Raw genomic sequence first — 26,794 nt, forward strand, 5'->3', positions numbered from 1 at the left:
TGACCTGTCTGCAAGGTGTATCAATGGAAGTCCCGAGTGCGAATCACAGGTGAGCCCGTCCTGAGGTAATTAGCGATTGGGAACGATTCAGAACCTGTGGGTAAATAACCCTTGGTAATTTCCCCAACAGTTTTCCGGACGACAGACTGCCGGTAGGGGACATGTATTGCAGCGCAATACTCAGAATGCTTGTTATTAACTAGCAGAGTTACCCGGCGGCGTTGCCCGGAAAATAAATAGTCAGTCACGTGTGTGTAGTGGGCTTTTTATAGTCAGAGTCAGAATTATAAGCCACGCCCCTAGTCTAAATCTGATGCGCCAATGTTTTTGTCTTGAAAAGTTACCCCTCATGGACCCCCTCTTCCCCCTCTAAGTCACTTCATTAGGCTGTCCATGAGGCACAACCGAACAAACAGAAGTTCATAAATAGGGTTATAGATGGTGTCATTAATATTATTATTAATATTATTATTATTATAATTATTATGATGTCATTATCATCAGATGGAATTAATTTGTAGTTATAATAATTCTAGCATTTTTTTTTGGGGGGATAGCATGGAGGCTGCAGACAGGATTGGAGGAAGATGTATCAACAACAAAGATGCATCATCACTCGTACGCATGCCGATGAGTGATGATACCAGTCTGTTGGCAGAAAGTAACGAGGACTTAATGAAACTGCTGCAGATAGTGGAGAAAAGTGAAAAATCTGTTCTTTATTTAAACCTAAAAAAGACTAAAATCTTGTCAATGGAGAAGATCAATGTGTTAAGATTGGGAGACGATCACGTGGAAATAGTGGAAGGTTTCTTCTTCCTGTGTTCAAAGATTGAAGTGAGTAGAGAATGTGGAGGAGAAATTAATGGATGGTTGGCATTGGAAGAACAGCAATGTCAGGATTGACAAAGATGTGACAATAAAACCAAGAGGAGTCTGGTGAATGCTCTGGTATTTCCAGTCACAATGTGTGGATGTGTGTCATGGACAGTGAAAAATAAAGAAAGGAAGATGATTGACATTTTTAAAATGTGATTTTGAGGATGAATGTTAAAAATTCCATGGACTGCAAGAAGAACAAACAGATCAGTACTGGAATAAATTAGATAGTATTCAGTACGGCACACGGCACATATACGGCACACGGCACACATACGGCACATGTACGCAACCGAATGCCTGACACTGCTTTTCGCTTCACGAGCACAGGGTAATTAGACCACCATGCAAAACAGAAACTGTCGTACTTTGGTTGGACACATCATGCGTGCAGAAAACGAAAATCTGGAGATGTCAACCACGCTGGGGTAGGGTTGAGGAAAGAGAAGGAAGAGGATGTGACTGATGGATGGGGTACAGGCTGCAACCAAGTTGTCTCTGCCAGAACTTCGGAACAGAGTGGGATAGGGATGTTTAGAGAAATCTGATCATGAATGTCACCGGAAGTCGGCCACTGGTAATAATAATTATGGTTTAAAATAGTTTTTACTTACAGTTGGTGTGCCGACCTTTAGCGACGCCGCCCATATGTAAGTACGCCCAATTTTCTCTAAATTCCCCTCAGGCTGGTATTAAACAATGCCAGTGACCATTAGGAATGTGCTTGAGTAAAGGGGACAATTGGGCCGCAAGCATGGCGGGGGCAGTATCGCACACCACGCCTGAAGCCATCCATGACCAGGAGAAATCACATATGAGGCTCCAAAATATAAGTTGTGAACAATCCATATACAGTTCACATAGAATCTGATGGCTAGAAAATCAGACAGGCAATGGGATACGTCTTTCATGCATAATGACTCATTTAAGGACAATTATTAGCTAAATATAATTTCAGGCTAGCTAGAAGCCTACCTGGAGGCCTAGCAAGTCGAGACGGCTCGGATCCATGAGTCTGTGGTAGATGTAATAAGCATAGAATGCCTGAAGGACGTCGGGTTTCCTCCAAATTTCTTTCAGTTTAGTGTTAAACCAGCAGTTCGCATGTTTACAAAGGTAATCATACAATAGATAGAATTGACTGAATACTGCAGTTTGTGATTATAATAACTAGCAATGGTACCCGCCCTATCGGTGGGGCTTCAATTGGGAGGCCCAAATGAAAAGGCAAAATATCAGAAATTGAAGGCTTTTTTATTTTAAACGATTCATATAAACATCCGTTGAATCATATCACACGCAAATCATCAAAATCTAAAGAGAACATGGCGCCCATTTTGAAAAAAGATTGAATCTGCAAAACGGAAGTGGCCGCTACACGTCTTTCTCAGTCGCACATTTATGTGTGAAGAGTGCGCGCCGAATCTGTAACACGGAAGTGGCCGCTACACCTGTTTCTCAGTCGCTTTGCACACGCTGCCATGTTACTACGGAGCCGCATGTTTATATAGGAAGAGTTCGTCAGGAGTCGATCTACTCTCTCCTGGTACGTAGAATAAACTGTATTTGTCGAATTTCAACAAAAGCCACATCACTGTTCATTTCGGTAAATATTATTCCATCGTGTTTGGAAAAACTTGAAAAAAGGAAAACTTGGAAAAATTGGAAAAACAATATAGCCTATTTTACTCCCAGACGTCTCAGGAATACCCACCCAAAATATCGTTGGGATCGGTTGAGCCGTTTTTGCGGTACCTTCGAACGGACGGACGGACATTTGGTGAATTATAGTAAGATGTTTACTTCCTGTAGGTGTGCCCTATGAAATGCCACGATAAGCTATTCATACACCTTAACACGGAGTTTGTCCAAGGTGGAAAAAACCACTTGGGGAGGAAGGCAAATTAAGTTGTTATAAACAACTAAAAGGGGGGAAAGTGAAGTTGGGGAGGTGGTCGTGTGACCCTTCACCCCTCCTGGCAACCTTGGTTGAGAATGGATAAGTAACGACAAAATGCACTACGGTCAGACAGACAGACAGACGGAGACACTACATTTCATATTTTAGTGTGATGTTGGAGTGGTTTGCATGCAAGAATGTATGCCATGATTTTTAGCATATTTAGGAAATAAATGTTTGTGGAATAATATCTTTGGAGAAATTACTTCATTTATGAATTGGTAAAATCAAATAAAACTGATGTTATGACTGGTCCTGTTGACACAATTTTGATCAATGCCAATGGACATAACCTTTTGCAACCAAACTCCCTTGATTATCTCATAGACAAAACAACATGACAATAGCATTGTTACACCTAGCACATTGTCACATGGTAACATTGGTGCCAACATTTGACAATAGTGTGGGTATGTCGTCATAGTTAAATAAAAGCCCAAAACAACATGACAATAGCATTGTTACACCTAGCACATTGTCACATGGTAACATTGGTGCCAACATTTGACAATAGTGTGAGTATGTTGTCATAGTTAAATAAAAGCCCAAAACAACATGACAATAGCATTGTTACACCTAGCACATTGTCACATGGTAACATTGGTGCCAACATTTGACAATAGTGTGGGTATGTCGTCATAGTTAAATAAAAGCCCAAAACAACATGACAATAGCATTGTTACACCTAGCACATTGTCACATAGTAACATTGGTGCCAACATTTGACAATAGTGTGAGTATGTCGTCAATCGTCATAGTTAAATAAAAGCCCAAAACAACATAACAATAGCATTGTTACACCTAGCACATTGTCACATAGTAACATTGGTGCCAACATTTGACAATAGTGTGAGTATGTTGTCATAGTTAAATAAAAGCCCAAAACAACATAACAATAGCATTGTTACACCTAGCACATTGTCACATGGTAACATTGGTGCCAACATTTGACAATAGTGTGAGTATGTTGTCATAGTTAAATAAAAGCCCAAAACAACATGACAATAGCATTGTTACACCTAGCACATTGTCACATGGTAACATTGGTGCCAACATTTGACAATAGTGTGGGTATGTCGTCATAGTTAAATAAAAGCCCAAAACAACATGACAATAGCATTGTTACACCTAGCACATTGTCACATAGTAACATTGGTGCCAACATTTGACAATAGTGTGAGTATGTCGTCAATCGTCATAGTTAAATAAAAGCCCAAAACAACATAACAATAGCATTGTTACACCTAGCACATTGTCACATAGTAACATTGGTGCCAACATTTGACAATAGTGTGAGTATGTCGTCAATCGTCATAGTTAAATAAAAGCCCAAAACAACATAACAATAGCATTGTTACACCTAGCACATTGTCACATAGTAACATTGGTGCCAACATTTGACAATAGTGTGAGTATGTTGTCATAGTTAAATAAAAGCACAAGCATGCCCATTATACAGACAAAACCTAAACCTATGTCAATCTGACCAAGTAAGCATTCCAATGTTATTGGAGCAGTCACACAGCTGAGTGGGCACAGTGAAAATGAATAAAAGGCAAATCAAAGCATGGTGAGATCAGGGCAGCAGGGACAGAAAGTTTGTAATTTGCTCAGCATGCAAACTAACTTTGTGGGTCAGTGCCCGAGGCTCTCGGCTTGCATTCTCACGTTGCAGGAAAGGATGGAAAATGTTTTTTTCCCTTGATATTGCCTGCTTTTTCGAACTACAGTAAAGCAACTCCAATACAAATGGATCGAGCCATTTGTGAATATACGAGTGATATGTATTCTTCTATGAAATTGGGCTCATGGAAAAGCTTGATGGTAGAGAACAAGGAAAAACACCAACATTGGGGCAGAAAGCCACAAGCATGGGAATAAACGAATAGGAAAAAAGGAAGAGCAGCAAACACAGAAACAGATCTGAATGGGGCCTACAAAATCACATGGCCTGGACAAGGATACACAAACACAGTAACAAAAGTACACGTGTCGGTAATCACGCTAGTTGATTTGCAGCAAGCAAAAATATTTTCCCCTACATTTTGGGATTTTTATTTATTTCTATTTTTGATATTTCAGCGCTATTTAAAAACTATTTCTCTCCAAAAATAACATGAAATAGGTTATCCTTTCCTATTTTTATGCCTCCACCAACAAAGTCGCCCGAGGCATTATGTTTTTGGGTTGTCCGTCCGTCTGTATGTCTGTACGTATGGGCTAAACCTCGTTTTTCTCAGCAACCGTATGTCCGATTGAGACAGAACTTTCAGGGTAGGAGTGACACCCATGCAGAATGTTTTTATGACAATTGTGACGTCATAGGTCACGTGGTATAGCAGCCATCTTGGATCAAAAGCAAATAATAAAAAATGTATTTCTCGGAAACCACTGAATGGAAAAATTTGAAACTTGGCACATTGTCAAGTACTCCCAATGGGGAAAAAAGCATGATAATGATGACATCATAGGTGAAGTGGTATACCAGCCAAAAATGTTTTAATCGAACTCCTTATCCTAAAAATCTGAAATTGCATGCACATGATCTATGACCCGTTTGTATTGAAATATTAAATTTATGACATCATAGGTCACACGATTTGGCAGCCATATTAGATTTAAGGGAAATATAAAATAATTATATCTCTGAAACTCTGATTTTGTTGCTATGTTCTCACTATTTTCCTGGACTTATTTTTTTCTACCAAATTCGTTGCTATTTTTTTCACTATTTTCCTGGACTTCGTTTTTCACACCAAATTACTTGCTATTTTTTCACTATTTTCCTGGACTTTTGTTTTTACCCCAAATTAGTTGATATTTTTTCACTATATCGCTGGACTTATTTTTTACACCAAATTAGTTGCTATTTTTTCACTATTTTCCTGCACTTAGTTTTTTCCCACCAAATTCGTTGCTATTTTTTCACTATTTTCCTGGACTTTTGTTTTTCCCCCAAATTAGTTGATATTTTTTCACTATATCGCTGGACTTATTTTTTTACACCAAATTAGTTGCTATTTTTTCACTATTTTCCTGCACTTAGTTTTTTCCCACCAAATTAGTTGCTATTTTTTCACTATTTTGCGGGACTTATTTTTTTTACCCCAAATTAGTTGCTCTTATTTCAGTATTTTCCTGGACTTAGTTTTTCACACCAAATTACTTGCTATTTTTTTCACTATTTTCTTGGACTTTTGCTTTTCCCCCAAATTAGTTGCTATTTTTTCACTATTTTCCTGGACTTAGTTTTTCCCCACCAAATTAGTTGATATTTTGTCACTATTTTCCTGGAATTAGTTTTTCACACCAAATTAGTTGCCATTTTTTCACTATTTTCCTGGATTTATTTTTCTCCCTGATTTTGTTGCTATTTCTTCACTATTTTCCTGGACTTTTGGTTTTTTTACCCCAAATTAGTTGATTTTTTTTCACTATTTTCATAAGCCTGGTGTTGGATTAACAGTTAAGGTGGTTGGCTTGAAACCTTAAGGTCCTGAGTTCAAGCCCCTGTTGTGTCATTAAAATAACACCAGGTGGGTTGACTAAACCTGTTCATCCTTCCAAGGTAAGCAAAATGAGTATTATTAGTAACAGCATCAGCAGCACAGCCATGCTTACAGTAAACGATGTAACTAGCATCCAACTATTTTCGTGGTCTGCTTTTTTAGACCAAGTTTGTTGCAATTTTTTTCCTTTTTTTGGTTCCAAAATTCGCTATTTAAAACGTATTTTTCTCCTATTTTTTCGTATTTATTTTGTTCCAAAAACTCGCTATTTAAAATGTATTTTTTCATATGCAGAAAAGGAGGAAAAAATATTTCCATATGTATTTTTCCCTATTTTCTCCTATTTTTGCCATTTTTTTTTTGACTAGGGCAACGAGACATGTAAATGCATCCATGAATAAATTAACTAACAAATAACAAAAAAGGTTAAACAAAACTATTGCACAGGTATTCTCAGCTTTGGAAGATGGTTTAACAGAGCAGAGAGGACTCAGCTTGGTCACTAAGGAACCCGGGTTATACATTCATATGTACCGATCCGTGTATGTCTCGTATGACCTGTTCTATAAGGTGGGAGAGTAGAAATGAAATGGAACCATCCATCCATTGCTTTCTGGTTGGCTTGCACTGTCCAGCTAACAATCCTCTAATGGTTACTGGCCTGGCATGCACGATGGCAAGATTGAAGTCAGAGCCAATTACCATCGCCACTCACATCTCAAGGGGGAAAGTGGGGGAGAGGAGGGTGGGAATAGGAATAAGAGGTGGGGGATGCTGCGTATGTGGTATTGCATGCCCTCTTCAGACCACCGTGAGACCTATTCACTCGAAGCATCTCTCCATTACAATGGTTGGCACTGCGACACTCTGCAGTTAATGAGACAAGAAAATTCCATGCCTCTCCAACCCATGCTGAAACACATTCGAGCAGAAAATGCACATTATCACCATACAAGTTTATCAGGCAGTAAATTGAAACATTTTCCAATAAACATTTTGTGTGTTTTAAATTACAATTTGTAACCAACCCAATACAATATTTAAAAAACACACACAAACACACACACACACACACACACACACACACACACACACACACACACACACACACACACACACACACACACACACACACACACACACACTGCTCAAAAGAGGAAATTCCATGATAATTTTGAAGTAAATAGGGAAGGGAAATTGTTGTTATACTGTAATAAGTTGAGTTGACCAATGATCAGCAAATTTAGTCAAGTACAACTAGAAATAGGAATAATTCATAATTAATGGATAGTTGACAACTGATAAACTAAACTATCAATTACTCTCAACAGTTATCTTCTGGATATAAATCCACAAACAAAGGAACAGAGATGTATTCTGCGTAGCGTTCATTGAAATTCCAAATTTCAAGACTTATTCTGCAATAAATCACAACAGTTTCATTACCTGTCACAAAACAACAATTATCACAAACATTTAAGAACTTCTAACAAGATTAAGAGTTTATCTACCAATCCATTGCACATTGGTGAAACTGCAGAGAGAGTTGATCCAAGGTCAGAGATATGTAGCGAGTCCGATTTCTTTCCTTACAGAGTCTAAGGCTTGTGGAAAACCTTTCGCACAAATCACGCTCACACAAAGAGGCGGACAGAAACACCAGACCACAAAGGACTTAACTTGAGACAAACACAGCCGGTGACCTTGGAAGGAACGCAAGCACCAGATCAGGCTTTCTCGATAAGTGGAGAGGCCATCTTGTGACGTTGCTTTTCTCTCCATAGTCAGCAAGGCAATTGACGAGAAATCTCCCTTTGCCCGTTAGCCCCCACGTGTGAGAAAGGGGGAACCACCAACCTCCAGACTCAGAACAGATGCTATAACCACAAAAAAAGAAAAATATTTGCACGACGAGCTGCAAGGATAGGTGTGCGTGCTCACCTTTGAGCTGTCTGGCCTGTGTTTGAATCTCGACCCAGCTATAAACTGTCGGCCTGGTGTTTCACATTCAGGGCGAGGGACGCATCAATGTGTTTGTGTGCCATCCCTCAGAAGGATGTTAAGCGGGAGGACACATCTGCCAGTACTCATTGATATATAGTATATGTTAAAGATCCACGGTGTCTTTCAAAGAGAGTCGGTGAGTACTTTAGCCAAAGTCCAAACTCCTGCCACCTATCGTCACACATCATATCTGGCCCAGCCTCATGAAAGAATTGGCCAAACGCATTTCCAAGCTGACCCAATAAGTAGGTAGGAATACCTGTGGTCATTACAGGAGTGGTAGTAGTAGATTTGCAGGTCATGCCGATGAGAAACCTACGACTTCAGCCACTTAAAAAAATACATTACTTAAACAAGTTTTTCACTAGATTTGAGGGAAGAAAACAAAAGTCCATGCGTTTGGGGATTTTCCAACCACACTGTCCGTAATATTCCAGGAGCACCCTGAAGGCTGAAAGTGCAACAAATAGGTGCAAAAAATAGTTATTTAAACGGTGTGTTGTTGCTAATCCAAGGAGTTTACGACCAAAAAATGCAATTTCATTCCCAATAGCACTCGGCAGAAAGCATGTTTTAATGCATTTAACCCACAGATGAAAAAGTCAATTTATTTTGCCAGTCACAGCACTTTGTATACAAAATGGCTTCTTCAGCAATCTGCCTTGGGAATGTGAACATTTTCTGCCGATGTTTTATCCATGAGTCAGAGGCCAGATCCATTCACTGCACCAAGTGTGACACCGCTTAAAGGATTAGGAGCAGTTAAAGGGTAATAAGGGTGGCCTTGAGCCCATGAACAACATGGCATAAGATGGCGAAAGGATTGGCAGCCATATTTAGGATATTTATGGCCTCATCTTGTACTCAAACTCACTAATTGTGAAAATAATCATTGATTCTAAATCCTTCACTTCAGTTACTTATTGAGGCAAAAAAAAAAAATGCCACGTCTACTCAATTGATATTTTGAAGCAGAATCATTTTATACCTTATGTTCTTTAAACATTTATCTGTAAGAACATGAAGCTGGCTGTCCACCCTACAATCCAGGGTGGTAAATATTTTCATGTCCATTCTTAAATAAAGATAAATAAAGCATCAAACTAACGTCAATGATGGGGAGTGCTGTTAAGTAGCAGAACACATATAATGCTAACTACATCTCCTCTATTTATTAATGCAAGTTGCACGATTGTGTCTGAAAGGGGTAAACATTGTAATCACAGCATGCATAATGCTGAATGATACCTCATTTAAAATCGCTTGGGTACAGACAGTGCATGCGGAGAAGATCGGTATATTTACGCATTTTCGAGTTATGTACATTTATGTTGTGCACATTGGCAGTGTATAGGTTCAGAGTCGCTGGTTCGCACACCGACCAGAAGTTATATATATATATATATATATATATAGTCACGTGAAAAAGTAAGTACACCCCATGTAAAGTTTTGACTTTTTCAACATATTTCAACATACAGCTATTTGATCTTCAGTTCAACAATATTAACAGATAAAGGTGATATAATATAAGAAATATCATGAAACATTTACATTTTGTAGTCCATTGTATAATTTAAATAAACATAAATGCAAATTTTGCATGTGGAAAAAGTAAGTACACCCTTGGCTCTAATAAGTGGTTTTGCCCCCTTTGGCAGAAACAACCTCAAGTAGGCATTTCTTTTAACTGTCTACCAGTCTCTGACATCGACTGGGAGAAATATTTGCCCACTCCTCCATGCAGAATTATTTCAGCTGTGCGATGTTTGAGGGTTTTCTTGCATGCACAGCTCGTTTCAAATCCCCCCACAACATCTCGATGGGATTTAGATCGGGGCTTTGACTTGGCCATTCGAGAACCCTCGATTTCTTTCTTTTCAGCCATTCCTTGGTGGATTTACTGGTATGTTTAGGTTCATTGTCATGTTGCAAGGTCCACCTTCAGTTGAGCTTCAACTTTCCTAAAGATGGCCTTACATTATCCTCAAGCACCCTCTGGTACAATGAAGAATTCATAGTGGATTATATGATGGTGAGCTGCCCAGGCACTGATGCAGCAAAGCTGCCCCAAACCATAATATTTCCACCACCATGCTTTACAGTTGGTATCAGGTTCTTGTGGTCAAATTCTGTCTTTGGTTTTCGCCAAACATGTCTTCTGGTACTGTGGCCAAATAGCTCTACCTTTGACTCATCTGTCCAGAGCACATTGTTCCAGAAGTGCTGGTCTTTGCCAAGGTGTTCATTCGCAAACTTTAGTCTTGCCCTGATGTTCTTTCTGGACAGCAAAGGTTTCCTCCTGGCACACCTCCCATGTAGATCAAATTTGTGCAGCCTCTTTCTAATGGTAGACTCGTGCACTTTGACATCAACAGTGGCAAGAGCTACCTGTAGGTCCCGTGATGACATTCTGGGGTTCTTCGAGACTTCTTTCAGCATCTTGCGGTCTGCTCTCAGGCTGAACTTGCTGGGGTGGCCTGGCCTGAACAAGTTGGCAGTTGTTTGGAATCTTCTCCACTTGTAGATGATATTCCGGACAGTCGAATGATTGATTTCAAATTGTTTGGAGATCTTTTTATAGCCCTTCCCAGACTCATAGGCATCTATAACCTTCTTTCTGAAGGCCTCAGAGAGCTCTTTTGATCTAGGCATGGTGACGCCGCACACTTCAACAACAAAGAACAAACCAAACTAAATGTCTGAGGTTTAAATAAGACAGGTTCCTCCAAGATCCTCTCTTGGGATGTTCTAATCATTTGCACCTGAGCTGGTGCACCTGTGTCTAATTTTAGGTATTTGAAGTAGTGATAAATGTCATCACTTCCAGGGTCGAGTCGGCCAGAGCAAAGACAAGGGGATTAACCCCCTCTTGATAAGGGGAGAGCCGACGTTTGAGATCCATAACAATATATATATATAATTTTATAAACAGGAATCAAATTCTATATATATATATATATATATATATATATATAATCAACGAACATAACAGCGAGACGAGCGCTGTCCGATCTCCTGTGGACCGAAGTCCTAGACCAAAGCGTCACCTCCGACCCAAAGGGTCTTCTGGAGGCTTCAGCCCGGCCACTCTGTCAACAGACAGAGATTTATTCATTGGTCCCCATTGGCTAAACATCAAGCAGAGCCGCCAATCCAGATTTCGGGCTTATTAACCCTCGTCAGGACGGCATACTGCAAAAAATCTAACCAATGAGGACCAAAATCGTCTATTAAGATGATCAAGTCTCATCCTGGACGACGGACTGCTTTATAAACATTTATGACATCAATTGCTTATTTTTAGGTTCAAATAAACATACTCATCCACCATTGATGCATACACATTCCTTCAAGGTGAACAACACATCCGCAGATGGCGCAGACCCATCGGCCGATGGGTCTGCATTGTCATTTCTCGTGCATCCACAGATGGGTCAGACCCATTGGCCGATGGGACCGATCCACAGATGGGTTCCAACATATATATATATATATATATATATAAATATTCAACATATTTCAACATATAGCTATTTGATCTTCATTTCAACAATATTGATAGATAAAGGTGATATAATATAACAAATATCATGAAACATTTACATTTTGTAGTCCATTGTATAATTTAAATAAACATAAATGCAAATTTTGCATGTGGAAAAAGTAAGTACACCCCTACATTTATCACTACTTCACATAACTAAAATTAGAATCAGGTGCACCAGCTCAGGTGCAAATGATTAGAACATCGTCAGAGAGGATCTTGGAGGAACCTGTCTTCTTTAAACCTCAGACATTTAGTTTGGTTTGCTCTTTGTTGTTGAAGTGTGCGGCGTCACCATGCCTAGATCAAAAGAGCTCTCTGAGGACTTCAGAAAGAAGGTTATAGATGCCTACGAGTCTGGGAAGGGATTTAAAAAGATCTCCAAACAATTTGAAATCGATCATTCGACTGTCCGGAAGATCATCTACAAGTGGAGAAGATTCCAAACAACTGCCAACTTTTTCAGGCCAGGCCGCCCCAGCAAGTTCAGCCCGAGAGCAGCCCGCAAGATGCTGAAAGAAGTCTCTAAGAACCCCAGAATGTCATCACGGGACCTACAGGTAGCTCTTGCCACTGTTGATGTCAAAGTGCATGAGTCTACCATTAGAAAGAGGCTGCACAAATTTGATCTGCATGGGAGGTGTGCCAGGAGGAAACCTTTGCTGTCCAGAAAGAACATCAGGGCAAGACTAAAGTTTGCCAATGAACACCGAGGCAAAGACCAGCACTTCTGGAACAATGTGCTCTGGACAGATGAGTCAAAGGTAGAGCTATTTGGGCACAGTACCAGAAGACATGTTTGGCGAAAACCAAAGACAGCATTTGACCACAAGAACCTGATACGAACTGTAAAGCATGGTGGTGGAAATATTATGGTTTGGGGGCAGCTTTGCTGCATCAGGACCTGGGCAGCTCATCATCATAGAATCCACTATGAATTCTTAATTGTACCACAGGGTGCTTGAGGATAATGTGAGGCCATCTGTCGGCAAGTTGAAGCTCAACCGAAGGTGGACCTTGCAACATGACAATGACCCTAAACATTCCAGTAAATCCACCAAGGAATGGCTGAAAAGAAAGAAATGGAGGGTTCTGGAATGGCCAATCAAAGCCCGGATCTAAACCCCATCGAGATGTTGTGGGGGGATTTGAAACGAGCTGTGCATGCAAGAAACCCCTCAAACATCGCACAGCTGAAAGAATTCTGCATGGAGGAGTGGGTAAAAATTTCTCCCAGTCGATGTCAGAGACTGGTAGACAGTTATAAGAAACGCCGACTTGAGGTTGTTTCTGCCAAAGGGGGCAATACCACCTATTGGAGCCAAGGGTGTACTTACTTTTTCCACATGCGAAATTTGCATTCATGTTTATTTAAATTATACAATGGACTACAAAATGTAAATGTTTCATGATATTTGTTATATTATATCACCTTTATCTATCAATATTGTTGAAATGAAGATCAAATAGCTGTATGTTGAAATATGTTGAAAAAACCAAAACTTTACATGGGGTGTACTTACTTTTTCACATGACTGTATATGTGTGTGTGTGTGTGTATATATATATATATATATATATAGTAAGAGAAAATAATCACCTGTTCAGGAGCTCTGCTGGTGAGCCGGCCATGTCATCAAGACTCTGTTTCAACGCAGCCACGATTCCGGGATCTTGCAACATTTCCACCGACAGAGTCACTGGCAAGCGGGCTGCAGGGAGTGAAATACAACCAAACTATGCATTAGCTTATCAATAAGAAATATCCGATTGACAGCTTAAACTTCAATGCTTTAACCAATAGCAGTGTTGGTGGGGGTATGCAGCCTGTAGGTTAATGCTGTGGTGCCACACATCCAGTGTTGGCAATAACGAACAATACAAATACATTTGCACTATTTAAACGGCGTAATGGGAACGCCAATCCTAATCTGAACCCAAACCCAAATTACCAGAATTACCAGGGGTAATTGTTGGAATGTCAGCTCTGAGTCTGGGACGTCAGTGGGTCAAACCCCACTCGGACTGAGTCATACCAAATACCTTCAAACGGTTATGTGCTGTCCTTGCTTGATGCTCGGGATTTAAAAGCGATAGAGCACGGACAAACAAGTATATGTTGGCAACCATTGTGTGGGCTTTGAAGAGCCTTATTTCCTCTTCTTGTGTTATTACCTCATGCACTTGGATCAAAACATAAATAGGAAGACAAGTTTGCTGTTTTACAGTGCTTTGCCTCTGAATTCAGCATGACCACACATGCGCAGACAAGAACAAGATAATATTTTTACTCTGTCTGCCAGACAGTCAAATAAGATAGAAAATCATTCCAAACAGGAAACTTACTGTTTTTAAGGACGTTATAAAGGACACAAATAACAAGCACGAATAACTAATGTAATGTGTTAAATAGGGTGATGTAAGAGACACTGGGTAAACAGCGGTAAAACTGAGAATGTATTTATTAATGTCTTTAAACCTTTATTTAAATTGAATCACATACTTAAACACTATAACACAAATTGCCTTCCAAGAACCATGCTATATATTCATATATAGCATGAGAGGGTGTGGCATGTAAAAGGGTGCAGTGTCAGGGTGAAGACGAGGCCTCTAATATGGCCATGGATGATGCCAATTGATGCTGCGTTCAATAATAATCAATAAAGCCTCCATCGCCTAAACTGTGACTCAACGTCGTCTTATTAGAGTGTATAAGGGTGGTGTATAAGACTATTTCACTGGTGCTAAACTTCCGGATTTTTGAAAACAATCTTTAAAATCATTATTTTAGTACAATTTAAGTATATTATTAAACACTGCATGGGGTATTGTGTTTTATGATATCTCTAGTTATTATTATTACACATCTACTGTACCTATCGTACATTCAGCAGTGTCAAAAATCCATCCTGCTGAACAAAAATATCATTGTTAACAGAACATGCTACTATTATGGCCCATATACCTGTATCATCCATCCATCCATACAACCTACTAGTACCCTACTGCAAAGCCGCAATGAGCCGGCGAAGCCAAAGCCTCTTGCCACTATTTTACCCATCACTATGGCATAAGTAGGTTAGGTAGTTGGTAGTAGGTAGGTGTAGTAGGTACTGTAGGGCAAAGGGGGGAATTAAGCTCCAGGGGGCATTAGGCTCCACTACATTGTAAATCTTGAAGGTAAATATAATGCATTTGCAATGTAGTGGAGCCTAATGCCCCCAGGAGCTTAATGCCCCCCTTTGCCTTACCTGGTAAGACTTGGTAAAAGAGAAGAGCAGACAGTCCTCCCCAATACCTACATACAATAAATATCACAAGAAGCTTAAGGAAGTAACTATACGATGTGCTAGCTTAGGGCCTATTTTAAGAAATTTTAACTGGGCTTAACATACGTTTTCACAGTATGTGTGTAGTCTTCTAACTTCAGTCGCTGTCAGGGCTGGTTCTCTCCGGGCACTGCCGCTTCATCCACCAGAAGAAGTTAGCTTGCAGTAAGATCAGTGCCGACAGATCAGACGATAGCGCCGTTTCAACGGCAATGTGTGACTGTCGTTAATCAAACAGAGCTTTCTTTCTTTATGTAAACCACTTATACCGGTAGGTGCAGGACAACATCATAAATCAGACAAACCTACTGAGCATGGGAGCATGGGATTGAAGCCTAATTCGGCTTTTTAGGTCTACCACTAAAGAAGAGAAAAATTTCGAAAATGCCCCAGAGACGGGACTGTTGTCGCGAAGGGTGTACTAACCGGACGTTACGTAGTTCCGCGGGCGCCTATTGAACTTTTTCGCAATTTTTATGCATACTTCTGCATCCGCAAGATGGCGGCCTCCATGGAGCGATTTGGTGCGTCAAAGCTTCGAAATTCTCAAAGGATCCAGCAAAATCTGGCTTTTCAACATAAGATTATGAATAAAAAAAAGACGTGTGAAACAAACTCCTATTGAACTTTTTCGCAATTGTTGATGCATACTTCCGCATCCGCAAGATGGCGGCCTCCATGGAGCGATTTGGTGCGTCAAAGCGTCGAAATTCTCAAAGGATCCAGCAAAATCTGGCTTTTCAACATAAGATTATGAATAAAAAAAAGACGTGTGAAACAAACTCCTATTGAACTTTTTCGCAATTGTTGATGCATACTTCCACATCTGCAAGATGGCGGCCTCCATGGTGTGATTTGGTGCGTCAAAGCGTCGAAATTCTCAAAGGATCCAGCAACATCTGGCTTTTCAACATAATACGTACGCGTTCATTCACAACACCGGCTTCGCCGGCTACTAGTACCGACTGCAAAGCCGCAATGAGCCGGCGAAGCCAAAGCCTCTTGCCACTATTTTACCCATCAGTAGGTTAGGTAGTTGGTAGTAGGTAGGTGTAGTTGGTACCGTACCTGGTAAGACTTGGTAAAAGAGAAGAGCAGACAGTCCTCCCCAATACCTAAAATACAATAAATGTCACAAGAAGCTGAAGGAAGCAACTATACGATGTGCTAGTTTAGGGCCTATTTTAAGAAATTTTAACTGGGCTTAACATACGTTTTCATAGTATGTGTGTAGTCTTCTAACTTCAGTCACTGTCAGGACTGGTTCTCTCCGGGCACTGCGGCTTCCTCCCCCAGAAGAAGTTAGCTTGCAGTAAGATCAGCACCGACAGATCAGACGATAGCGCCGTTTCAACGGCAATGTGTGACTGTCGTTAATCAAACCGAGCTTTCTTTCTTTATGTAAACTGCTTAGACCGGTAGGTGCAGGACAACATCATAAATCAGACAAACCTACTGAGCTTGGGAGCATGGGATTGAAGCCTAATTCGGCTTGTCAGGTCTACCACTAAAGAAGAGAAAAATTTCGAAAATGGCCCAGAGTGGTTTACTTTCCGATTCCGTTTCGTGAGAACATTGTTTTTTATCGCGAAAAGACGGTGATAGACGCTGATAGTGACCTATAAGTACTCTTGAACATCCTCAACAACACATATATGCTGGTGCGAGCACTCAAAGGTCTTTACACGCTTTAGAGAAATTTAGCAGTGTACAGTTAAAGTGTAGACTTAAACTGGTAATTGAAACAGTGTAGATTGTAACCTGGTGAATGAGCAGGAGTCACATGACACTTTCTCACGAATTAGCTTGGGTACCCAAGACTTGGGTACATTTATGTCGTGGTTAAGCATAAACGTCGTCCTTCATGCCACATCTGATAGGTCGGTGTGGCGATGAAGAATGGAGGCGAAACATTGTTCCTCGTTTTGGCTTTGACCGAGTGACATGGCGGGCGTTTTGCAGAATCGAGTCGAAAAACACGTTGTTCAAGTGCTCGTACTTTTTCGCTGTGCAGTAAGCGAGTGACTTGATACGTTTCACAGTGCCCAAAGCAATGACGATTTAGCTTAAGAAATTTGAGCATATGATGAGAACTAATTCGAGCAGCATATGCTTACGCGTGATTCGGTTGTTTTGCACCAACCTCGTTCCCGGCGTCACAGTGATTCCCGTCGCAGTTCCCGGCGTCGCAGTGATTAATTCGGTGAATTCCGTCTCAACTTCGGATATTTCCGGCCGTGAAAAACTATCCGTATTTCTAAACTAAATATGTAAACCGCTTATACCATATTTCTGGCCGTGAAAAACTATCCCGTACGGCCGCGAGATTTCTAAAAAATAATTCTTCGTCAATTTTAGAATATTTGACGCCGTTTTCACCGTCCGAAACGCGCAATAATATTTTTTCAAATGCTCGAATCTCATTGGTTCTGGTGCTTGATGACGATTTTCGTTGAAGATAAAGAGGTTGGTCTTAACTTATTTTAATTACTAATGACAGGTTTCATTAGATTATGAATCAAAGAACGACGGGTGAAACAAGCTCCTATTCAACTTTTTCGCAATTGTTTTATGCAAACTTCCGCATCCGGTAGATGGCGCCCATCATTGAGCACTTTCATTTTAGAAATATTTTTGCAAATGCTCGACTCTCATTGGGTCCGGTGTTTGGTGACGCGTTTTGTTGAAGATAACCAGGCCCGTGCGGGCCGATGTTGGTCTTAAATTATTTTATTAATACATCGGAGGTGCATAAGATTGTGAATCAAACGACGACGGGTGAAAGAAACTCCTAATGAACGTTTTAAATTTGTTATGCATACTTCCGCCCACGCAAGATGGCTGCGCCCACTGCGCTTCGGATTCTCGAGCCAAGGCATAATCAGGTTTTCAACATAATACGTACTCGTTTATTGACAACACCGGCTTTGCCGGCTATTATTTCACAGACATTGCCATTATCCTTATCTTTGTTGATTATGAATTGATTACTAGGATATTTAATAACCACATTTGCACACATTAAGGCTAAATTCGATAAATGAAGGTGAATATAAGAGAAAATTTTCAAGTAATATTTCCCATGCCTAGTTGATCATATGTATGAAGTTTTGCATTGATCTGTTAAATGGTTCTGAAGAAGAAGATTGTTTTTACTTCTTTCTTTCTTTCAATCGAATATGGCCACCAGACCACATGACCAATGACGTCAAAAATGTAATTCTTCACTCACATCAGATCATAGATCAGATATATGAAGTTTCAGATTTTTCAGACAAGGATTTCAATTCAACCGATTATGGCTGGAATACTTCATATATGACGTCAATGTTATCACTTTATATACTTAGGCAGTTAAAACCGAAAAATAGGGCGTATCGTTCATTTTTTCAGGAAAGCACCAAATTTGGCACAGATGTAGTATGGACCTATACAATTGTTTTCCTGAGGGGCGCCCAAAAATTCAGAACCCCTGGTGGCCGCCATATTGAATTTCAACATGACTGCCCTCTGTGACCTATTTCCCTCAATAACTTCTATACTATGAGCGATAACACCAGTTCCAGTGTATTACCCCATGTTTTCATGGTCTCTGAATCCAATGGGATCAATTACATAAAGATTGGCATCCATCATCTTTAATTTCAAGATGGCCGCCATGGTGTTTCCATTTTCCTTGAATCTCTCATAGTATTTTAGGTAAAATTTCAATTCCAAGTGATACACATTGTTTTATTGGTCTCTGATAACAATGGAATGGTATTAATTAATCAAAGCTACACACAGTTGCAGTTTTAACTTAAAATATTGTGGGCACTTGAAAGGTGGAGGCTCTCGCACAGACGCGTAGTACTACAAGCACTGTCCATCGCAGTCACACAGTGATGTGCAGGGCAGATTTGCCCTGGAGCATTTACAGTTGCCTTTACAGGCCGACTTACAATGGCAGCTTGTAAGCTCTGAACATGCCTCCTGTATCAGTGGTATTGTGGTCCAAATTGGTGTCCAGGAAGTCCCTGTTTTCATCCAGCCCCAATGAGCTGGTGATGGAAGTTCTGGGAAGGGCACAAGTGCCTGACTCCATACGTGTCCAGCCTGAAAACATGCACGTTTTAGGTGTTGTTCGAAGGCGTCTGCTGTTGGGTGACTGTGATCAATTGTTCTTGCCTTCTTCGTGAACAAGTGTCGGCGCATGTCATTCACTGTCTTTATCTCGGTAGTCCGGTCATAGAGGATGGCAACATATTGTTGCGGATATGAGGACTGTATATATTTTTTTGATTGTGTGCTTTATTATTATTATTATTGTTTATTCTGCGCCTCCTGCCTCCGGAGCTGTGTAAAGGTCAAAGGGCATCCCATAATTAGTCCATAAAGCATCCACACCACAGCCAATCATAGAATACCCCTGTTCAATAGTTATATCTTATTATGTGTTTTTAGGGTAAGGCTGTGTCTCCCATTAATTGAAATACTCCATTGCACCAGTGAAAGAGATAGATTCCCTTCATTCCCACTCCCAACACTTCCATTCCCCCCTTTTCGTCAATTGCAATTCGCATTGCCAACTGCATGTTGGGCGGTTTTCCCTTCATCCGCCATTGACTACGAGGCAGGGTTGGGGAAGAAAGGCGTGTCTCCACCTCGTCATAGAGGGGAGGAGTGAGCCAGCCCCGAACAACCAACCGAGCACGAGGGGTTTGGTTTGAGAGGGCGGAGGAAGAGCGATCGGGGAGGTTCGCAAAGGTTCAAGGGTGGGGCTATATATAACCCATGAGAGACGCCCCCAGGAGAGATGAGCTTTTACAGAGGAGAGACGAGTACAGGGAAAGGAGCTGGGTCGTCAGAGCAAGAGCGCATGGAGAGGTCCATGACAAGAGCTAAGTTGGTCGTCAGGGGTGGTCAGTGGTTGCGTTGAGTCATTGCGTTGGAGAAAGAGTGGTTGGACAAACAAAAGAGAGAGAAGAGAACCCGTCACGCGAGAGAACCCGTCACGCCAGGCCCCCCACCAGCAGCGTTGGCTTGGCTCCACCAAGCAGCTCCGACCCGCTACCCCGCGCACACGACAGGATCGGTGGCATCGGCGGCCGTCGAGGTCCAGCCCGACGTCCCGTGCGGGATCAAACTCCAGCCAGCTCCGGGCCTTCCTCCAGCCACCCACCTCCTGTCATTCCTGCCTGCAATTTCCATCCATTTGCGTACGTGAGTTTGTTTTGTTCGTGCTGTCCTGGGTAGTAACAATAAGTCTGTATAAGCTAACGATTGCACTGTGTCACCTGCGTCTCATGTCCCTGTAAATAAACGTGACTGCTTGCTTCCTACTTATATGTGTAAATAATAAATCCAATTACTCTTCTGTCCGTCTTCTCGTCTTATTCCTTTTCCTCTTTGCATTCGGTCGTTTTAGAGTTTTCCAGATTGGGCAGCTGCGGTGCGATACGGCCAAAGTTTGGGGTGAATCGGGTGAGTTGGGGAAGAATCGGGGGAACTGTTAGGTCGCGGTAATACACCACCGCTCGGTCAATATAACATCTTGTCCGCGACCCGTAACAATTGGTGTCAGGAGTGGGATGCGAGGCCCGAAGCACGCTTAACGCGCTCAAAATTACGAGCTGCTGAAAAATTGTGTTTTAAAGAAATAAAACCCGAATTTTGGAAATCGCGCCATGGCTGGCCAAGGCGATCGGATGCCGGTGGGTGAGCTAGAGGAGGGGTTAGGAGTAACCCAGGATCAAATGGAGGGGAGCAATGAGGAGGCAGTTGAGGGAGTATCAGACGCACAAAATGGCGTCCTCGCGCACGTGGGTGTAGCGGCACCAAATTTTGCCGCGCCCGTGACCGTAGCAGCGGCTGCAGCACCAATGAACTGGGGCCTATTCATGCAGCAGATGCAGGCCTTCATGGTCAAGGCGGATGAGGATAGGGAAGAGAACAGGGGGATGAGAAACCAAATTTTAGGAATGGGGAACCGGATGGATGCTCAGACTGAGCAATTGGGGGTAATGAGGGACGAAGCGAGGGGTACCGGTGAGAAGTTAGACAATAATTTTGAGGGGTTAGACAACGGGATAAAAGAGGTGAAAAATGGGTTAATGGGGTTAGAAAATAGGATGGAAGACAAATTGCGGGAAATAGGGGAACAATCTGCCAGGGAAATCAAACGGATGGGGAACCAGATAGAGGAGGTGCAAAACGGGTTAGAAAGTAAACTGGATGCTCAGAGGGATGAATTGGGACAGATGAGGGTGGCATCTACAAAAGAGATGGAGGAGATGAAAGAGGGGATACGACAAGGTGTAGGTGAGGAGGTTTCGGGGCTACGCGAGGAGGTAAAGCGAGGTGAGAAGCGTATGGAGAAAGAGGTGAGAAATGGGACGGCAAAGTTACAAGGGGGAATAGAAGATCTGACGGAGGAGATGGAACAGCTGACGGAGGGACAAAAAGAACTAGTGGAGCAGGTTCAAAAGAACACTGCGGTACTAGGAGGGTTAAAGGCGACACAAAAAGAAATTAAAAATGACTTAATAGCGACACAGAGGCAATGTCAGATGGTACGTGAGGGACTGACAATGAGGTTGGACGAGGTGACAGAGGTAATGGAGACGAAGGACCGGCAGGTGAGGTTGCACCTAGAGACGGTCACGGTAGCCTTAGAGGACGAACTTGAGGAGACGCACCGGGAAATAAGAGAGGTGAAGCAAAAATTAGAGGAAGTGGAAGAAGAGGTGAGTGAAATTAAGAAGGGACCGACAGAAACTAAGAGGGAGATAAAGGAGGAAGTAATGGAATATGTACAAGGTCGGTGCTCAACTCATGATGTGCTGACTACTAACCAAATAAAGAGTTTGCAGGTGGCAAAGGAGGTGCGGAGACGAGGTGCCAAGGTGAGTGGCGAAATATTAGGCAATGTATATGATGTGAGGAAAGCTTCAGTCGGCTTGGGGATTGGTTTGGATCCGGGTGTTCGTGAAAGGCCGTTGGTGAAGTGTGCGACAGGTCTGGTGAGCGAAAAAAGAGGTGTGCGAGAATGTCCGACCATGGGGTGTGTGAGGAAAAAGTGCGCGCCGAGGAGTGAGTGTGCCATCAAGAGTGAGTTGGTCGAAGCGCGTGTTCGAGGGGGTACATGGAAGCGCGGTGTGGTAAGTGTTACGGAGGAAGTAACGAAAGAGTGTGCGCAAGAGGATGCGTGAGAAAGGTGTGTAACGGACAGGTGCATGGGGAAAGAGTGCGCTGTCAAGAGTAAGGGGGAATGCACGCCTGTGGTGAGTGTTACAGAGGGTGTAACGGGAGAGTGTGCGCGAGAAAGGTGTGTAACGGACAGGTGCATGAGGAAAGAGCGCGCTGTCGAGAGTAAGGGTGAGTGCGCGACCGAGAGTGGAGGTGAGAGTAGTGAGAGTGACATGGAGCGTGAGTTGGATGTGACAGGTGAGCGAGGATGTACACCTGGAATGGAAGGATGCACACCTGGAATGGTAGAGCGTGTGTGGGAATGCACACTTGAGTTGGTCGTGAGGCACGTGGTTGGGTGTGCGAGTGAAAGCACACCTGTGATGGTCACAGAGGAGGTGACCGAGGAAGGAGCGCGAAGAGGTGTGTTGGTGAGGTGTGCGAGCGACGAATGTGTGCCAAGGTGTTCGGTGGTCAGGTGTGTGACCAAGTCTGTGAGCGGAATGAGTGTACCGAGGTGTGTAAGGAAAGGTACGAGGAGCATGGGAACAGCTGGAGGTATGAGCAAGAAAGGGGTAGCGTATGCGTGTCAGCATGCAGGTGAGGCATCGACGGTAACCGGTTTAGCGGTTAGAGCGACTTTTAGCCGAATCGGGCCCTCGGTGCGTGCCGGGCTTCGCGTGCCGCGAGAACCAGCGGGGATCCGAGCCACGGCGGGTTCGAAAGGACCGCCGTACGCGATCCACGCTGGGCCTCGCTTGGAACGGCCGCGTCCGTGCTCCACTAGGCGGAGCGGGCAGCTCGATAGGAAGGGTCGTCATGGCGACCACTTTTTGTTGAGACGTGCCGGCAGGTCGAGATCGGGACATTGGATGGCTCCACGCCGAGGTGGTGCGTGGGATCTCGGCCCGGGTAAGCCCCCGTCCCTGCCCCGAATGCGGGACGTATCCAGCCGCTGGCACAAAACAACCCGCATTCATTGCTCGGCTGTACGAAGCCGAGCTTTAGAAGGGAATTGGCGCACCGAGAGGATCTAATAAGTAGACGGGTGATGAGGATAGTGTTTTGGCCCCGAAATTAGGAAAAAACCAAATTTGATGATTGGTACGGTGATTGGCAGTTGATTGGCTGAAATTTGGTGTGCCAAATTGATAGTGGGACCTCCCCGATGTGGTGGGATGGGCAGTCCACCATCCCCCCACAGAAGGGGGGGGGGGCAAAGGAGCACTAGCTTATGGGGTTGATGGCAGTGAAAACTAGCCCGGGTGGGTTAGGATATTGTGTGTAGGGACCTAGCGAAGATGACATTAGGTAACGATAAGATTAGTTAGTGACAAGGATACCTGTAGTGGGGACGCAGGTAGTTTAGTGTGGATGATAATGACGAGGGAGCGCAATAGTTTAAAGGGACGACTGGGAAGCGCAAGTTTCAGAGGGGAGTAGTTAGATGAGAAGATGCCGTGTGGTTGAGGATTGAACAGGTGTGATTGCACAGGTGTGCAACTGAACAGGTGTGTGGAGCAGTGTATGAGTGAGTGAAGGTGATTGTGTATTGTGCTGACCCAATGGTCCAGGAAGAGGAGGAGGGTGCAGGTGGCACCAGGTGTGAGTGCACAGGTGTGCAACAACAGGTATGGAGAATGGTTGTGTGGAATAAATGGTATGGGATATATGGCGTATTGGAATGGATGGTCATGGAGTGAGTAGGATGGAAACTATGGAGTGGCGTGGATGGTGCGAAGGTGTGAATGGGGGAAGAGTGGACCCCCATCACGGATACCCGGGGCGGGTAGTGTAAGTGTTAGGTAGAGGGTATAGGTAAATTGTGGTTGGATATTGGCATCTGTGGTGCGGGTGGAAGAATGGTGATTGGATGGGTGCATTAGTGTTGTGGAAATGGCTGGGCGTGTAGCCTGTTAGTGTGTGTAGTTGGTTTGGGCACTCCACCACTGTGAGGATGTCGGCCAGGTGAGGCCGCAGGTGGGCTCTGGGAGCCGGTAGTAGTTGTTGTGGATGGGGCCCGAGGATCCGGAGGACGGACCCGGGTAGCCCAGTGCCAGAGGGCACCGAGTGGGGTGACAGAGCCAGGAGGGGCCTTCCCCAGTTAGTTAGGTTAGGGTGAGGAGCTAGGTAAGCTCGGGTGGCAACTGCAGTGGTGGAGGTGTGCAGGTGGGTAGACCTGCTGGGAGAGCTACACGTCGCAGCCCAGAAATTGTGCGAGGGCACCGGGAGATGAATCGGGGGAGTGAGACCCCAAATTGAGAAGCACCACAGTTTGGTCAATGGGAATTGGTTTTTAGAGCCCATAGTGTAAGTTGGCCAATGGATTGGCAGGAAGAGACCCCGGGTAGTGTAAAGTGTGTTAAGGTCATTTAGAGGATAGTTAGGATTGGAGTCTCCTCGCACCATTTGCATCCACTCACCTGAGGTGACAGGAACTCCACACCATGCCATGTTTTGATTATTTTTTACTGTGCAAATGTTTGGATTGTGAGACGCATCATGACGTGGGTGTGACATTGTGCTTGATGTTCCATCTCTTCCTCCTTATGAGGAGTGATGATGAATTGGGTGATGGCACATTTTGGATAGTGGGGGAGTGAAGACGAATTTGGTATAAGGGAAATAAGGGGAAGACGTGACGGTAGCGACGGATTGGTAATGTGTAGATTTTTGTACATATGGGGTAAGGGCAAGGGTAGTGTAGGTGACAGGGGGGTGACGTACGGTAGGGACGAGCTTTCTCATTTCGCTCTCCGTGCGCATTTCGCCTTGCATTGCCTTATTGACGTGTACCCTTGTGACCTTACCCCTCGCTCATTTCTCTTGTCCCCCTTTTGTCTCCCACATGACCTGTGCGCTATGGGGCGCCGAGGGGAGCGTGCGTGAGTCGGCCATTGTGCGCCCGGAACTCTCAGAACCAGCTGTCTGCATCGATGCACCACATTATGGACCACATGTCAGTGGCCGAGCACCACTTATGGACCCCATGGGTTGGGGCATGGCCCCTCTGCTGGAACCGGCCATGAGGGCCCAAAATCTTGCTGGCGGACCTTGGCTACAGGGCACCGATGCCCCACAGGTGAACCACACGTAGTCGGCCCTGTGGGCCATAAATAAAATAAATAAAATGGACACGTTTGGGCAAGCTTTATTGCAAATAGGCCGCCAGTAAGAAAATGAAAGAAAGACAACAACTGGAAGACAATAATAATAACCAGCAGAGGGAGCCGAAGAGCAAGAGATCACCTGCAGGGTTAGGGGTTGTTGATTTATTTTTTATTCTTGAACAGTGATGACTGCACCGATTGGTGCTTGGGTGTGTATTGGTGCGTTTTTGGGTGCTTTCATGGTGCATTGATGCAGAGCAGACTGTCTCCCCCCCAGAAAGAACAATCACAGGTCCTGGGTTAGTTTTGTAAATAAAAATAGCGTCATTGTAAATAATGCTCCCCACCGTCAGTGTATAGTTTGAAGACAATTCCGCAATTCGGTTAACTGTGGGCGTAAGTCTGTTAGGCAGGGTGCAATGGAGCAGCGGGACACATTTATTTATGTTTTAAAAACTGTCGCACTCAGGGTCAGGTTAAAAGTAGAGGGAACTACACCTACATGTCACACTAAATAAAAAGTTGTAGGCCCGGGACGTGCCTAAGAGGAGGAGGGTGCAGTGTTGTGGATATGAGGACTGTATATATTTTTTTGATTGTGTGCTTTATTATTATTATTATTGTTTATTCTGCGCCTCCTGCCTCCGGAGCTGTGTAAAGGTCAAAGGGCATCCCATAATTAGTCCATAAAGCATCCACACCACAGCCAATCATAGAATACCCCTGTTCAATAGTTATATCTTATTATGTGTTTTTAGGGTAAGGCTGTGTCTCCCATTAATTGAAATACTCCATTGCACCAGTGAAAGAGATAGATTCCCTTCATTCCCACTCCCAACACTTCCATTCCCCCCTTTTCGTCAATTGCAATTCGCATTGCCAACTGCATGTTGGGCGGTTTTCCCTTCATCCGCCATTGACCACGAGGCAGGGTTGGGGAAGAAAGGCGTGTCTCCACCTCGTCATAGAGGGGAGGAGTGAGCCAGCCCCGAACAACCAACCGAGCACGAGGGGTTTGGTTTGAGAGGGCGGAGGAAGAGCGATCGGGGAGGTTCGCAAAGGTTCAAGGGTGGGGCTATATATAACCCATGAGAGACGCCCCCAGGAGAGATGAGCTTTTACAGAGGAGAGACGAGTACAGGGAAAGGAGCTGGGTCGTCAGAGCAAGAGCGTGTGGAGAGGTCCATGACAAGAGCTGAGTTGGTCGTCAGGGGTGGTCAGTGGTTGCGTTGAGTCGTTGCATTGGAGAAAGAGTGGTTGGACAAACAAAAGAGAGAGAAGAGAAC

The 26,794-nt window shown here is 43.4% G+C and overlaps 1 protein-coding gene across 1 annotated transcript in view; it reads right to left on the reverse strand.

Annotated features, from left to right (window-relative positions):
- Positions 1 to 26,794, reverse strand: part of LOC137424147 (nucleosome assembly protein 1-like 4) — a 231,903-nt gene that overhangs the window by 89,193 nt on the left and 115,916 nt on the right. The window contains exon 4 of the mRNA XM_068111612.2: positions 13,500 to 13,611. Coding sequence (XP_067967713.2) covers positions 13,500 to 13,611 — 112 coding nt within the window. The remainder of the gene's footprint in view (positions 1 to 13,499; positions 13,612 to 26,794) is intronic.

This window comes from Myxine glutinosa, chromosome 3, assembly GCF_964187855.1.
Source record: "Myxine glutinosa chromosome 3, kmMyxGlut1.1, whole genome shotgun sequence".
NCBI lineage: Eukaryota > Metazoa > Chordata > Myxini > Myxiniformes > Myxinidae > Myxine > Myxine glutinosa.